The following is a 17,301-nucleotide window of genomic DNA, read 5'->3' on the forward strand; positions in this document are numbered from 1 at the left end:
CTGCCAGTGGTGGGGTTCAGCCTGATTGGGAAAATCGGTAGTGGCGACTGTGGGAGGCTCCGCCCACTCGCCTGGACATAATGCGTGAGCACTGCGCATGCGCAGAAGCCCGTGTGCATGCGCAGAGCGCTCTCACATTTGCAAACCTGTAGGGAAGGGAAAGGAATCCCACCACTGACCCCTATCCATTGTTGCAGAAGAAATTAGTCTTGGTGCACCCTTGCTGCCTGGAATAACAGCTGAACTGATTTGCTTTTAAGAGGATGTGTGTACATACACGGTATATCAAATTTATCTAACAGGGTAATGTATATGGCTGATTTTTTTTTTTAAAAAAAGTTTCTTCCTCTTGAGGTCATTACTGTCTCAGCAGTGCTGCTTACAAAAGGCCACATGCTTTTTTTTTTTTAAAAAAAAGGTTGAAATGTCAGCCTAATTAGCAAGCTGTCTATATCCTCCAACCTTTAATGGTGTTTACATTACGAAGCCTGAAATTATGTGTTAAAAGTGATAGGACGAAACCCCTCCTTTGGTGCGGTTGCGATTATAGGAGCAAAAGGGATTGGGTTTGCAGAAGAGAGCGGGCGCGAGAAAGAGAGAGAGAAAGAGGGGGGTGGGAAGGGGGAGTAGCTAGGAACAGAGTTGGCCGGTGAGCAAATATGTCCAGTCAGTCAGGAAACAAGCATGCCAAAGCCGAGAAGCCGGAGCCTTGGTCTAGCCTCGCTGGTGCCACTGATGTGCAGGGGTCGGTCACAAGACCTCCCTATCTTAACTCACCCTGTCAGCTCTTCGTTCTGGAAACGCCCGGCCGTGCCAGAGGATGCATGATCCAGACAACTTGGCAGAGATACCGGCTTATCCCGTCCTCTTGCATGACGTTAACCGAAACTGACAACAATTATGCGCACATAAGGAATAAATGTTTGAGAGCGGAATGACAACGGAGTATTTTTCTCCTACGAAATATGTAAAAATGCGGTGGAAAAGCAAACTCTTGGCTCGGGAACAAGCCTCCGGAGTATTCCTTTAGTAGGGAAAAGGAAGTGACCTTCGTACAGGCTAAAAAGCGCAGGATTATTGCATTGCATTGAATGTGTGTGTGTGTGTGTTTAGATCAGCTCCTGCAATATGCAGGTAGTCCTCGATTTATGACCACAAATGACCTCAAGAGTATTCCTTTTTAGGGAAATGGAGTTGACCTTCGTACAGGCTAAAAAGCGCAGGCTTATTGCAATGAGGTGTGTGTGTGTGTTTAGATCAGCTCCTGCAATCTGCAGGCAGTCCTTGACTTACGACCACAGTTGAGCCCAAAATTTCTGCGGCTAAGCGAGACAGTTGTTAAGCAAGTTTTGCCCCCCCTTTTATGGTCCCTCTTGCCACAGTTGTTAAGTTGTGTAAGTGAGCAGAATGGAGGGAATTGTGCCTGTCCTCCTTGCTGCAGTCTAGGAACTGGTGTGATGCCATAAGGGGGAGAAGAGTAAGTCTGGGAAATACTGTTTTCTGGAGGGAAATTTAATCTGTCCTTCTTGGGAACGTTACATTCTTCAGATCTGTTGAGAGACGCAAAAGATCTGCTGAAGTGGCTGGGAGAAAGAACAGGATTCTTTTTTTATCTCCCATGTGGAAACCGTGGTGCTTATCTTTGTGCTTGGGCTCAGAAATGCAATTAAGACGTCCGTCCCTCAATTGATATTTTAATTAGGGGGTAGCAAATTTTGGGGACGGCACCGTGTGATACCATGCAATAGAAGGGGTGAAACAATCCAGAGTGTTGCAAGAGATTGGCTTTGTCCCTTGAGATCTTAACGCCTTTGGCATTCTCATCCTAATTTTTTTGAGATTTTTTTTTTTAGGTAAGAACTCTGAAACTGTGAGAGATTCAGCAAGTTCCTGAGGTTTGGGGCATTCGTTTTAAAAATCAAATTTAATTGGGAAATCTACGAACAGTTTCTAATAAATGTTCTGCATATTGTGGGGTGCATAGCAGAGGTGGGTTTCAGCAGGTTCTGACCAGTTCTGGAGAACCGGTAGCAGAAATTTTGAGTAGTTCGGAGAACCGGTAGTAAAAATTCTGACTGGCCTTGCCCCCATCCATTCTCTGCCTCCCAATTCCCAGCTGATCGGGAGGAAATGGGGATTTTGCAGTAATCTTTCCCTGGAGTGGGGTGGGAATGGAGATTTTACAATATCCTTCCCCTGGAGTGAGGTGGGAATGGAGATTTTACAGTATCCTTCCCCTGCCATGCTCACAAAGCCACGTCCACAAAGCCATGCCACACCCACAAAGCCGCAGTGGGGCCGCGGTGTGGCTCAGGCTGTAAGAAGCCTGTTATTAAAACACAGCTGCCTGCAATTACTGCAGGTTCTAGTCCCACCAGGCCCAAGATTGACTCAGCCTTCCATCCTTTATAAGGTAGGTAAAATGAGGACCCAGATTGTTGGGGGGGCAATAAGTTGACTTTGTAAATATACAAATAGAATGAGACTATTGCCTTACACACTGTAAGCCGCCCTGAGTCTCCGGAGATGGGCGGGATATAAATGTAAATAAAAAAATAAAAAAAAGCCACACCCACAGAACCGGTAGTAAAAAAATTTGAAACCCACCACTGGTGCATAGTTGCTATTTTCTGAATGGCCTATTCCAAGAGTGTCAAACTCATGTTGCCAGGTCATTGCCACATGACGTATCGCGACTCCCCCCCCTTTGCTAAACTGGGGGTAGGCGTGGCCAGCACATGACGCATCCGGGCCGTGGACCATGAGTTTGACACCCCTGGCCTAGTCACTTCAGTGTTTCTCAGCCTTAGTCACTTGAAGATGGGTGGACTTCAACTCCCAGAATTCCCCAGCCCCCTGGCTGGGGAATAATGGTATTTGATGTCCACCCATCTTCGAGTGACCAAGTTTGCAAAACCCTGGTCTAGTTGAATCTGCTCTCTGTGTCTCATACTTGACTTAGTAACATAGGCAGACATTTCTTATCTGATGAAAGAGGCCTTTAGAAGTAGCTGACTTTCTGGCAGGTTTATTCTTCCTCAGGCTCGGATGGCTCCTGATTCTAATTCCTTAAATAAACATGTCGAGAGTCCAATGCAAGTGGGTAATTTGCAGTACCTATTTTCTTTCTTTCCACTTGGATCTTAACTACTCCCATCCCATTACCTCCTAACGTAGGTACTTCCTTCAGCTTATTTTGCTAAAGGAAAACACATAGTTTTACAAGCATGAGCAGGCAAGAGAGAGGGAGCCATGTAGATTAATACTGTATTAAGAGTAATGCTGAATAACAGGTGGAAGGGATTATTAAAAAGATTATTGTCAACTGTATTAAGAGATCAGGGTAAAAGAAATAGAAAAGGACTTTGGAGTCCAAAGACTTAACTCCTGGTCAGTACAAACTCTTATCTGCAGGGTGGAATCCTGTTTTGGACAAAATAAGACCTCCCTAGATAATAGGCCCAATCAGGCTTTTGAGCGCATGCACTAAAATAAGCCCCCCGAAAATAAGCCTCCCTGAAAATATTTAACCACATGCGCAGCCGGTTCCACCATTTCCTCTGGTTAGGGTTAGGGAGACTGGAAATTTCCTCTGGTTAGGGTTAGGGAGCTGGAAATCAGGTAAGATAGCAAGAGGAGCCCCGTCTCGCTCCACATGCCCCAAAATAATAAGACCTCCCCAAAAATAAGGCCAAGTGCTTATTTTGGGGTTCAAAAAATATAAGACAGGGTCTTATTTTCGGGGAAACACGGTAGTTATTCTTTACTCCAAAAAGAAAAAAACACCTTGATGGTGTATTTAGCATTCCTTACAATTTTCAGGTCATTGAGGTTTCTGGACAATATCCATACAGGTAGTCCTCAATTTATGACCAAATTGAGACCAAATAAGAACCAAAATTTCTATTGCTAAACAAGGCAAGTTGTACAGTGAATTTTGTCTGATTTTGTGACCTTTTCGCCACAGTTGTTAAGTAAATCATTGTGGCTGTTTAAGTGGATCATGTGGTTCTTAAATGAATCCAGCTTTTCCCATTGACCTTGCTTGTCAGAAGCCGACAATACATGCTGGTTGCCAAGCGCTCACAATTTTGATCGCCTCATTGTGGAGATGCTGGTGTGGTTTTAAGTATGAGGGCCTGTTATAAGTTGCTTTTTTCAGTCCTTCAGTCACTAAACAAATGGTTGTAAGTTGAGGACTACTATATTTCTGGAATATTTTATTGTAGTTTCCTCTTCTGATTCAGCCTTTTGGAGAATTATTTCCCCGGTTTCTTTCCATCTCTGTATATATTTCTCTGTATAATTTCTATTCTAGTGCTTTGCAGTTGTGCTTTTAGTGTTGTGAAACTTGGAGACATCCTTACAAATAATGATGATTGTGCTGCTTTTGATAAAGGTGTCGCTTTTCTTTGCAGCATGTTAGCTGTCTATTTTTTTTTTAAAAGTAAAAGAAAGCACATGAACCCACACAACTCAGATACACATTGGGGGGGGGGAAACTTCAGAAATTACACAAGCACAGCACCTCTCTACTGTTTAGTAAAAGGTTCCAACTTTTTCCAGTTCTACCCCATGAACTTGAAAAAAAGATGCCATTGTCATAAAAGTTCAATTTCTTCTAAAGAATTGATTCCATCTGAAAAATGAGATGGGCGGCTGATGGAAACCAGGGGCCTCGTGCAACAGGAATGTTGCTTAATTCTGCTTTAACTGGCATATCAGCACAAAGCATAGATTCAACAAATTTGCTTTCTAATGTTTGAAACATTTTCCTGAAATGCTCTCTACATGGGGCTCCCCTTGAAGAGCACCCGGAGACTCCAGTTAGTCCAGAATGCGGCTGCGCGGGTTATTGAGGGAGCAGTTCGAAGCTCCCATGTAACACCTATCCTGCGCAGACTGCACTGGCTACCTGTCGTCTTCCGGGTGCGCTTCAAGGTATTGGTTACTACCTTTAAAGCGCTCCATGGCTTAGGACCGGGATACTTACGGGACCGTCTACTGCCGTCCTCTATCTCCCAAAGACCGGTGCGTTCTCACAGAGAGGGACTCCTCAGGGTGCCGTCAGCCAAACAATGTCGACTGGCGGCCCCCAGGGGGAGGGCCTTCTCTGTGGGGGCTCCTACCCTGTGGAACGAACTTCCCCCTGGACTTCGACAACTATCTGACCTTAGGACCTTTCGCCGCGAACTTAAAACCTATTTATTCCGCCTTGCTGGACTGGCTTGATTTTTAAAACTTTTAATTTCATTTTATGGGTTTGAAATTTCTGTCAATTTTATAGGGGCGTTATTACATTTTAAATTTGGCCATTTGAATAAGTTTTTTAAAGTTTTTTTTTTAGTATTGTATGTATTGTTTCTTTTGTATCTTATTTTGGCTGTTCACCGCCCTGAGTCCTTCGGGAGAAGGGCGGTATACAAATTAAAATATTATTATTATTATTATTATTATTATTATTATTATTAAAGTTAGGACAATCAATCAGTGGAACAGCTTTTCTCCAGAGGTTGTGAATGGTCCGACACTGGAGGTTTTTACGAAGAGACTGGACAACCATTTGTCTGAAATGGAAGTGTTTCCTGCCTGAGCAGGGGGTTGGGCTAGAAGACCTCCAAGGTCCCTTCCAACTCTGTTCTTCTGTTGACCGATTCTTTTAAGAATAAACCAGATTTCAAAATCAAGGGTCAAGTTCTTCAAAAATGTGGACAGTCTCAGGATCATTTAAGGTTAGCAAGAGGTTCCTCATTAGTATAGGAACAGTGATATCGCATGTAGTTTTACGGCAGCAAAAGAAGCTTGCAGAGATGGCCTGCAGAGTACCACTTTCTCAAAACATTAAAAAAACAACCCCAAAATTGTCCTTTTCCTTTTCTTTTCCACCAAAGAATCAGTGGACTTATCCAAGGCCACCTCAGTCTCCGGTTTGACCTAATCAAAGTAAAACGCTGTTGCTATTTAAAGCTTGTGTAAATACTTTTAAATCTTGTCCTCTTCGCATGAAAACTGCTCGTGTGCTAATATCTCAAAGCAAAGCCAATCTACCCGCATTCAAGTATTATTTAAAGCTTAATTTTCCTGGTCTTAATTTTGCCAGACTTCGTGTCGCCCAGAAACAATCCTTTCACAATTAGTTTTCTGTTGTCCCTTTTCTGTTTTGCCAACTGGTATTGGTCAATTATCTTCGTGCAAAAGCCCCGGTTTAAGCTTGAACGTTTTAACACTGTACAATGCAGCCACTGTAAAAATCCTGGTAAAAGCCGTTTGCAAAATTTTGGACGCTCTTTTGAAAACCGTGCGGCGTTGCTGTTAGCCTTTGTAGCCCCATGAGGTAAATTCTTCAGGTTCTGTATTAGAGTAGCAACAATTTTACAGGTAGTCCTCGACTTACTACCACAACTGAGCCCAAAACGGTCTGTTGTTAAGTGAGACATTTCTTAAGCGAGTTTTGCCCCATTTTAGACCTTGCTTGCCACAGTTAAGCGAATCTGTTGTTGATAACGTTAGTAACTCGGTTGTTAAGTGAATCTGGCTTCCCCATTGACTTCGTTTGCCAGAAGGTCGCAAAAGGGGATCACGTGACCTTGGGACACGGCAATGGTCATAAGTATGAGACAGTTGCCAAGGGTCTGAATTTTGATCAGGTGACCACGGGGATGCCACAAAGGTTGTAAGCGTGAAAAACGGTCACAAGTCGCTTTTTTCGGTGCTGTAGCAACTTCGAACGGTCACTAAATGAACGGTTGTAAGTCGAGGGCTACCTGTATATGTCTGAACATGAGGAAGAGCTCGCATAGCATCTCACCTTGTGATTAAGATACCCAGGTAATGGGAATTTAAAAACAGGCTTCCTTGATATATCTGTGCAGCTATTTGTTTTCTTGCCTAGGGAGTCCGAGTGTGTCAGGCAGTTGGACAAATTGGCTTAAAAAAAACGATGGCACAGCCGGTGCTCATGAAGGCCTTTTCAGTCTCTCTAATCTTGGCAAAAATACTTGCCACCAGAAGGAGAGCAACCCAGAGGGCACCTTCAAGAATTAACACAGCCAGGAAACCTCCTCCTCCTCCTCCTCCCCCTCTTCCTCCTCTACTTCTCCTTCTCCTTCTTCTTCTTCTTCTCCTCCTCTTCCTCCCCTTCCTCTCCTTCTCCTCCTCTTCCTCTTCCTCTCCTCCTCCTTGTCTTCTTCTCCTCCTCTTCCTCTTCCTCTTCTTCTCCTCCTCCTCCTCCTTCCCTCCTCCTCCTCCTCTTCTTCTTCTTTTCCTCTCCTCCTCCTCCTCCTTTTCCTTCTCTCCTTCCCATTCCCCTTCCCCTTCCTCTCCTCCTCCTCCTCTTTGTCTTCTTCTCCTCCTCTTCCTCTTCCTCTTCCTCTTCTCCTCCTCCTCCTCCTCTTCTTCTCCTCTTCCTCTCCTCCTTCTCCTCCTTCCCATTCCCCTTCCTCTTCTCCTCCTCCTTTTCTCCTCCACCACCACCACCACCACCTCCTCCTCCTCCTCCTCCTCCTCTTCTTTTTCTTCTTCTTCTGTTATCTGAGTTTTGCCCCACAGTGAATCACTGTGGTTGTCAAGTTACTCACAGGGTTGTTTAGTGAATCTGGCTTCCACATTGACTTTGCGTGTCAGGAGGTCGCAAAAAGAGATCACGTGAGACACACACACACACACACACACACACACACACACACACGGGGACAGTGCGACTGTCATAAATTTCAGTCAGTTGCCAAGTGTCAGACTTTTGATCACATGACCACAGGGAATGCTGCAGCAGTCATAAATGTGAAAAACAGTCATAAGTCACTTTTTTCAGTGCCGTTGTAACTTTGAATGGTTACTAAATGAACCGTTGTAAGGCGAGGACCGCCTCAATTTATGCCTGCAATTGAGACTGGAATTAGAGTTTTTAAGCCCTGTTGTTAAGTAGTCGCCACATGACTATGCCCAGTTTTATTACCATTTTTGTGACGGTCATTAATTGAATCCATTGTGTCTGCACTGGGCATTTTTTGCCAGAAAGTTTCTGCCAAAAAATAAAATGCCACCCGGTTGCTGGGGCCCCAAAATATGACCACAGGACCATGCAGGGCGGTGGCCATCAGAAGAAATCCAGGTCATAAGTAGGCCTGGGGAGGTATGTTGTAATTTCAAATGGTTGTGTCGTGTCCCACTCCTCCGCTGACGGCCGGGTCAGGGAAATCCGAATCAGGTGTGCCTCTGCAGCTCTGCCAAAGTCCTAGCAAAGTCCTCAGGGCAGGCAGGAGACCAGAAAGTGACTTCAGCAAGATATGTTTAGACTTTGCCTGACTCAGAGAATGCCAGAAAGCAGATCCTTTATATAGGCCATGGGGTGTGGCTCCATGACTCAGCACTTATCCAGGCCTGCCCCTCCCTTCCTTTTGTCGCCGCCGCCTATCAAGTCTTCTGACACGAGGGTCACTCCAGTCTGCAGCTGTTGGTAATAGACCTTCCTCAGGCTCACATGCTGTGGAGGAGGGGGAGGGGTCTAGTTTCTCCGTTTGCCTGGGCATGGAGCCAGAGCTGGGGGCTGGAGGTATTTCTTCCTCTTCAGCCTGTCTGGGCATGGAGCCAGGGCTGGGGCCAGGAGGCATATTAGGACATTCTTCAGCGTTCGGAAGCAGATAAGAAGACCCCGGCTGCGGTGAGAGCGGGCAAGACACAACAGGTTGCTAAGCAATCAATCACAGATAATCCTTGAATTACAGCCATTTGTTTAATGACCAAAGTTACAACAGCAATGATGACACTTTGGACCATTGCATTTATGCCTGTTGCAGCATCCCCATGGTCATGTGATCAGAATTCAGCTGCTTGGCCACTGACTCATATTTATGACGGTTGCCGTGTCCTGAAGTCACATGATCATCTTTTTGCAGTCTTCCGACAAGCAAAGTGAATGAGGAAGCCAGGTTGATTTTATGATAAAGTTACTAACTTAACAACTGGGCAAGAAAGGTCATAAAACGGGGCAAAGCTCACTTGACATCTGTCTCATAAATTGAGGACTACACGTACTTAACGATATGACCTACGCCGTAACTGCGAGTCAGTTGCCAAGCATCTGAATTTTGATCACATGGCCATGGAGCGGCTACAATGGTCGTAAGTGTGAGAAACAGACACATAAGTCCCTTTTTTTTTAGTGCCATTGTAACTTTGAATGGTCACTAAACGAACTGTTGTAAGTCAAGGACTACCTGTATAAAATTTAACGACTGAGAAATGAGGAATGACGGAGAAGCCGGAGCAAGCAAGGAAAGGAAAATTGAAGATGCGTTTAGGCATTTTGAAAAGCAAAAACAAAAAAACGGCTCCATTCTGAAGGCCTGTTCAAATCTACAAGGCCCAAACAAAAGTATTTTAAAATTCTTAGTGACCCTTTCTTTAAAACCAAGCCAGGCCAAGCCTCAACTCCCCCCCCGCCCCTCAGAAACTCCCACACCCCCATCTCTCCCCCAAAAATCTGCCTCCAGTATTCTTTTCACAGGAGACAAATGATTCTGCCAAGTGGAAGGGAGGGGATTTTAGCACATTTTTTAATCTCTTCCAGCACCCCGGTTCTCACAGTGGCCAGCCAGACGCTTCCATTTTTGAACGCCGTGGTTTGGCAAATGGGTCAGCATTTTGATACACAACCCACGGGCCAGCTCTGTGTGCAGTGCAATTAAGCGCTTCATGCTGATAAAGTTTCCAAAGAAGGAAAATCCGTTTATCATGTCTTCAGCCACATATATTATAAAATTTGGTCTCTGGTTGGAGTTGATTATCTATAACAGGGGGTGTCAAACTCAATTTCATTGAAGGCCACGTCAGGGTTGGGTTTGATCTTGTGGGGGAGGGGCTGGAGGGGCGTGGCGACGGGGGACATGCCAGCTCGATGTCATTCATTCATTTATTTATTTATTTATTTTTCATATTTATATACCGCCCTATCTCCCTAAGGACTCAGGGCGGTTCACAGGCAATTAAAATACATATAAATACAGATTAAAAAACGACGATTAAAAAACTTATTCTATTGCCAAATTGTTAAAAACAATATAAATAGTAAAAAAAACCTTAAAACCAATAACTTTAAAATCTAATCCAGTCCCGCGCAGATGAATAAGTGTGTTTTAAGCTCGCGACGAAAGGTTTGGAGGTCCGGAAGTTGACGAGGTCCTGGAGGGAGTTCGTTCCAGAGGGTGGGAGCCCCCACAGAGAAGGCCCTTCCCCTGGGTGTCGCCAGACGGCACTGCCTAGCTGACGGCACCCTGAGGAGTCCCTCTCTGTGAGAGCGCACGGGTCGGTGAGAGGTATTTGGTAGCAGTAGGCGGTCCCGTAAATAGCCCGGCCCTATGCCATGGAGCGCTTTAAAGATTGTCACCAACACCTTGAAGCGCACCCGGAAGGCCACAGGTAGCCAGTGCAGTCTGCGCAGGATAGGTGTCACACGGGAGCCACGAGGGGCTCCCTCTATCACCCGCGCAGCCGCATTCTGGACTAACTGAAGCCTCCGGATGCCCCTCAAGGGGAGCCCCATATAGAGAGCATTGCAGTAATCCAGGCGAGACGTCACGAGGGCGTGAGTGACCGTGCATAAGGCATCCCGATCTAGAAAGGGGCGCAACTGGCGCACCAGGCGAACCTGGTGGAAAGCTCTCCTGGAGACGGCCGTCAAATGGTCTTCAAAAGACAGCCGTTCATCCAGGAGAACGCCCAGATTGCGCACCCTCTCCATCGGGGCCAGTGACTCGCCCCCAACAGTCAGCCGAGGACTCAGCTGACTGTACCGGGATGCCGGCACCCACATGTCGGGGGCGGGGAGGCACCTGTGGTGGCCAAGTGCTAAGGCAGGACTTCCCTTAGACCCTCCCTCACTCTCATTATAATCTTCCTTCCTTCCTTCCTTCCTTCCTTCCTTCCTTCCTTCCTTCCTTCCTTCTTTCCTTCCACCCTCTCTCTCTCCTTTCTTCCCTCTCATCATCCCCCCTCCCTCCTCACCCCTCCCTCCCTCCTTCTTCCTTGTTTCTTTCCTTTTTCTCCCTCCCTCCCTCCTTCCTTCCTTCCTTCTTTTCTTTCTTTCTTTTTCTTTTCCTTCTTTTCTTCCTTCCTTCTGTCCCTTCCTCCTTCCTTCCTTCCTTCCCTTCTTTCCTTCCTCCCTGCCTCCCTCCCTCTCTCCTTCCATTCTTTCTCTCTTTCTCTCTCTTTCTCTCTCTTTCTTCCTTCCTTCTTTTCTTCCTCCTCCCTCCTTCCTTTCTTTTCTTCCCTCCCTCCCTCCCTCCTTCCTTCCTTCCTTCCTTCCTTCCTTCCTTCCTTCCTTCCTTCCTTCCTTCCTTCCTTCCTTCCTTCCTTCCTTCCCTCCCTCTTCATTCTTCTTTCTTCCCCTCTTTTCTTATTTCTCCTTCCTTGCTCGTCTTTCCTTCTTTGTCTTTCCCCTTTCCCTTTCTCCTTTCCTGTCCTTCCTTGCATGCTCAAATGCAAGAGGGGAGACATTTCTCCTTTTGTTTTGTTTTTAGTTTGTTTTCATACCCCTCTACCAGTGAAAATGGAGCTTGGGAGGGCCATGCGCAGGCACCCCGGGCCATCTTTGGCCGGGATGGCCTCCTGCAACCCTCTGCCAGCAAAAGTGGAACTCAGGGGAGCCGCACACAGCCCCCCACTCCCCAAGTTCCACTTTCGCTGGCAGAGGCACCATGGACTTGTCCTTTGCTGTTTCCAGGGCAGCCCCACAGACCAGATCTAAGCACCCCGTGGGCTGGATCAGGCCTGCGGGCCTTGATTTTGACACCCCTGATCTAAAACTCCAGAAATAAAGTGGTCAGAATTGACCTTTGCAATAAGAGGATGAAGGTAAAATAAGGATGTGTTTTCAAAATGAAAAGAGTCCTCCTAAGAGGACTATAAGGGGCATGCATAAGTGCACAAAAGTGCCTACCGTTCCTGTCCTATTGTTTCCTTTCAATATATGTGCTTGTATATGATGTTCGGGAGAAGGGCGGTATACAAATTAAATAATTATTATTATTATTATTATTATTATTATTATTATTATTATTATTATTATTATTATTATTATTATTATTATTATTATTATTATTATTATGTTGTGACAAAAAAAAGAAAAACTGTGGGACTTTTAATAGTTTACCCTAGGTTGGTCTGATATATTTCTTGAACATTTCAACTTCAAAATTCTTTTTTATTCATGAAAATATGCTATATTGTTGTTTTTTTTAAAGTAAACGGTTTCTAGCTCCTTATTTTTGGCAGAATCTGTCCAATTCTGAGAGGAACTTCTAGACTGGACTGAACTGAGAGAGTAGATGGAGAATAATTTTGAAACAAGATTTAAGAGATCACTGGCCTCTTTTCTGCCGGCTGGGAAATTCTGGGAGTTGAAGTCCACACATCGCAAAATTCCCAAGTTTAAAAAAACCCTGATCTAAAGGGACCGGCATTTTGAATAGAAATCCATTTGAAGAATCCATTGTCATGCTTGCAAATTCAATGCTTGCTTCTCTGCTGTCTGTATAGTTAATAAGCTGCTAACACTATGCCTGTGGGGTGCATGATGTGTCTATTCTAGAATGGCGTATTTATTCTGGGATGTTGAATTCAGTTTTTTCATCTCTCAAGAGCTCCTTTTCACCCATTTCCATGGCAATCACCTCCTCCATCAGATTTACATGAAAAGTTGTCATAATCATATCTCATTTTGTATGCACTTTTCCTGACGTGTACTTTTCACAAATTTCTTGTAATGTAATGCAATTTTAGACAGCGATACAAACTACTGTCCTAAGGGTGTTTTCCATTATCAAAAAACTTTGTCTGGGTAAAAATTGGGTATGCATAGTCTAGTGCACGGATCAGCAACCCGGGGCTCTGGAGCCGCATGTGGCTCTTTCATCCCTCTGCTGCAGCTCCCTGTTGCTAGTCGGCTCCACAATTGATAGGGCTTTCGGCTAGGACAGGTAGAGGAAAAAAGATGCCGCGCTAGGAGGAAACTCCATGGTGGAGGAACCGACTTCCAGTCGGCAGAGGAAAAAGAACACCATGCTAGGAGGAGACTCTATGGTGGAGGAACCGACTTCCAGTCAGCAGAGGAAAAAGGACGCCGTGCTCAGAGGAGACTCTATGGTGGGGGAACCACCGTAGAGAAGCAACCTAGAACTAAGGAGAAAATTCCTAGCAGTGAGAACAATCCACCAGTGGACTAGCTTGCCTTCAGAGGTTGTGGGTGCCCCATCACTGGAGGCTTTTAAGAAGAGACTGGACAACCATTTGTCTGGAAAGGTATAGGTCTCCTGCATAAGCAGGAGGGTTGGGCTAGATGACCACCAAGATCCCTTCCCGCTCCGTTTCTGTTACTGCCTTTCATAAAACATGACTTGCTTTTCTGCACATCAGGAAAAAAACATGTAATCGATAGGCTGACCAATATGTTTAATATACCGTGAAGTTACTGAAAACAGCGGTGTGCCTTGGCTTCTGATAAGATATGATGATGTGGCTTTACAATCTACACTGCAATCATGGCATCATCCAGAGAGTTGTCTTTATGTTCATCCCTGGCCTTATAAATGATAGACCCCTTTCTCCATTTCCAAATCTGCCGTCTGAAATTGAGAGTCTTAATTTAAGGGGCAGCGGTGAGCTTATAACTGTGCTATGTCTTGTATATGCCATGCATTCAAGCAATATTTGGCATTTAATTTGGAGGTCTTCCGTTTGGTCAGCTTTGGAACTGAGGTCCTCCCCAGCGGTGGGTTTCACATTTTGTTACCACTGGTTCGCCGCGCGTACGCTCGCTTCATGCACACACGTGCCTTCCACGCATGCGCCCAGCCTCAAAACATGCCTAAATAGGACGGCATAGCACCAGGGAGAGTGGGTAGGGTGGGGTCCCACCCACAATCTCTGCTACTGGTTTGCCTAAACCAATACGAACTGGCTGAATACCATCTCTGGTCCCCCCCCCCCAAATAAAAGCTTAAAAGTTACAGGTATAGTATTCTCACATAATACAATGACTTTCTTGTGGATATAGGTGTTGTGGTCCGTCAACAGCCTGCGGAGCTGGCAACGGACTCGGACAGCGATGAGGCTGAGGTGAGGCCAGGCCCATCGGGGACTGAGGTGCGGACTCCAGAGCCTCCAGAGACTGATAGTAGTGAGGCAGAGGAACAGGAGAAGCCTGTTCTTAATGCACGCATGAGAAGAGCTGCTAGAAGGCAAGAGCAGCTCAAGCAGAGAGGACAACTCGGGAGTAGGGCCAAGAGATGATTGGCCCCTCCCATAAGGCTTAAAACAGACCAGCAATGGCATTTGGGCTTTGCCGGAAAACAATGTTGGTAGCTGCGTCTTCTGCTTTGTATCCGTCTTTGTTTTTGTGGCTTCTGGATATTTGCCAGGAAGGGCCTTTGGCAGTTTGCCTAATTGGACTAAGGTTTGCGATGGGACTGAGGAATTTGTGTTGGGAGGCATTTGTTTTACTTTGAGTTGAATGACGCTGGGAATGAAGTAATTCCCAGCTGTTTGAATAAAGTTTTTTTTCCCTACGGAATAAGTTTATTACTACCTACTTGGGCCTGGGTCACAACAGTAGATTACATGCCTACTTAATTACTTATTTAATATATTCATATGCTCCCAATGTTCAAGTGAATTTCATATTGACTCTTGGTTATTACTGATCAGTAATCCATATTAGAAAGGTGATACGTTTAGTCTCACCTTGTATAGAACAGGTTTTCTTTGAGTTTAGCTTTATTCCTGGTGACTACTTAGACTCATCCATGTAATTTTGACAATAATACCAAACAAGTTTGCTGGTGGCTGCTTCCAAGAAGTTGTGTTTTTTTTTTAAATTTTACCAGTTCTTAATTTTTAGAAAATTACATTTAAGTTTAAATGTCATTCAAATGTTAAAGTAAGTTAATTTGAGGAGTGTAAAACCGATATTTTTTCTCTCTCTCTTCATTTAGCTGGCCTCTGGTCAGTCTTTACACTAGGAGGTGCAGGAAGCAAGCGAGCTTCTCAACAGGAAGAGTCATCACCTCTTGCTAATCAAAGTCTGTTGTTGCTGCTCGTCTTAGTAAATCTGACGGATGCTGCAGATACACCCAACCCTTATAAGCAATCCGTTGTGTCCTTCAAGAACACACAAGGTATGTTTAAAAGTGCCAATTTCCTGTGGAAATTTCCTGCTTTCTCTTTGAAGACGCTTCGCTTCTCATCCAAGAAGCTTCTTCAGCTTCTTCAAACGTCTTCAAAGAAAAAGCACCTTGAAAAAGCACCTTTGGCTCTGCCACTGATGATGTTACCTAGTTTGGGTAAGGAAACATCTGCAAGAAAACAGCCAAGCTCAGAGAGCACCAGGGACCTCTCGTTTCAACCCTGAGCTACATACAGGTAGTCTTTGACTTACAACAGTTTGTTTAGTGTTTGTTTGTTTGTTTAATGACCATTCAAAGTTACAACAGCATTGGGGAAAAAAGTGACTTACAATGTTCATGGGGCCTACCTTTTGTGATCCTCTGACCTGCAAAATTAAAGGGAAAGCCAGATATATTTAACAACCGTGTTACTAGCTTAACAGCTGCAGTGATTCATTTAACAACTGTGGCAAGAAAGGTTGTAAAATGGGACAAAACTCACTTAACAATTGTCTTGCTTAGCAACAGAAATTTTGAGTTCAATTTTGGTCATAAGTGGATTGCTACCTATGTTCTCCTTTAATGGTACGCATATAAATTTGCCCAGTTTAACCACAGTGTACTTTTAAGATTGCTTTTCAAGGAAAAAAGGTTACTATTTTTTAAAAATTAAATCTCATTGTGGGGATAATTGCGGCAGAAGACATATACTGGAAATATATACAGAGAAATGTGTTATATGCAAAATTGAAAGAGAATGATTTAGCAGCATGCTACAAACGTTTTAGAGCAGGGGTACCAAACTCAGTTTCATTAAGGGCCCCATCAGGGTTGTGTTTGACCTCGGGGAGGCGGGAGAGACGGTGTGTGTGTGTGACCAGGGTGGGCGTGGATTGGATGAGCGTGGCCAGCTTGACATCACTCATTGAGGCTCCGTTTTCGGCCGCTACAGCCTCCTGCAGCCCTCTGCCAGTGAAAAAAGAGCCAGGGGTGGGGGTGGGCACTCCCTGTTTTTACTGGCAGAGGGCTGCAGGAGGCCATCGCAGCCGAAAATGGAGCCAGTGGTGGGGGGGCTTATACAGCTTCCCCAGGTTCTGTTTTTGCTGGCAGAGGGATGCAGGAGGCCCTCACGGCTGAAAACGGAGCCCAGGAGCGCCATGCACAGTCCTCTGAGTTCCATTTTTTCTGGCAGAGGCACTGCGGGCCGGTCCTTCACTGTTTCCAGGGCAGTCCTGTGGGCCAGATCTAAGCCCCCTGTGGGCCTTGAGTTTGACACCCCTGTTTTAGAACAACTCTCACTGATCTATGTGAAAATGACTTCTCTTGGGTAAATGGCCAAAGGTCCATTTTAAGTTTCTGTGGTGTTCAAACTCAAACCTTGCTTGTAAACTATGATGGCGAGTGAACATATTCTAGGAAGCGTTGATGGTTTGGAAATGACATCTTCCCATGTTCATTTTCCCCATAAATTCCTTTCCCCTTTTAATTTTGTTTTCTCTCTGTCTGGATATCACAATAGGAACTCAGCTCTGCTGGTAGGAAATTCTTGAACAGGAGGCAGTTTTCAGAGGAGGCTCATTTATTGCAGGAACTCTTCCTCCCACCAACTTTTATTCCTCCTATCGGTGCCCTCTCGGTGTGTGTGCATTTTAGTTTCGCAACTAAGGGAGTCGAGAAGATATCCTTGCAAAGAGATAACAGCGCAGTTCCTCCCTGGCCTGAATCAGATCATTGGCCTTTCTAGTTGCAAGCTGCCTTCTCTAAATTGGATCAGCCGTTCCAGCTAATCAGCATTATCAGTTCTACTCTTCGATAGCCGTCAATCAGACATAACAGAAACTGGGCAGTCCTGCTTGTAAAACTTCACCGGGAGATTCCCAGTTCTTGGCCGTTTAGAAGGTTATAGGATGAACACCGATTAGATTCTGTATTTTAAATCACTCTTCCATCTGTTGACGTAAAGCGATTTGTATTCATATCAGTCTCTCCTATGAACGGCAGAGCCAATAAATAAGAAATATCTCCCTATGGTGATGGACAGAGTCTCTGGAAAGGGCAAGGCCGAAGCCTGTTGGTTTGCGGTTTGAAGGCTACCGAGTCACACCATGAAGGCTAACTTTGTTCAGTTGGGACCAGATGGGAA

General features: G+C 45.1%; 1 protein-coding gene across 4 annotated transcripts in view; it reads left to right on the plus strand.

Moving 5' to 3' along the window:
- The window catches only part of DYM (dymeclin), a 291,188-nt gene that overhangs the window by 111,595 nt on the left and 162,292 nt on the right, over positions 1-17,301 (plus strand). For all 4 annotated transcript variants that reach the window (XM_058170966.1, XM_058170965.1, XM_058170967.1 and 1 more), the window contains one exon: positions 14,988-15,170. In XM_058170966.1, coding sequence (XP_058026949.1) covers positions 14,988-15,170 — 183 coding nt within the window. The remainder of the gene's footprint in view (positions 1-14,987; positions 15,171-17,301) is intronic.

Source organism: Ahaetulla prasina, chromosome 2, assembly GCF_028640845.1.
Source record: "Ahaetulla prasina isolate Xishuangbanna chromosome 2, ASM2864084v1, whole genome shotgun sequence".
NCBI classification, from domain to species: domain Eukaryota; kingdom Metazoa; phylum Chordata; class Lepidosauria; order Squamata; family Colubridae; genus Ahaetulla; species Ahaetulla prasina.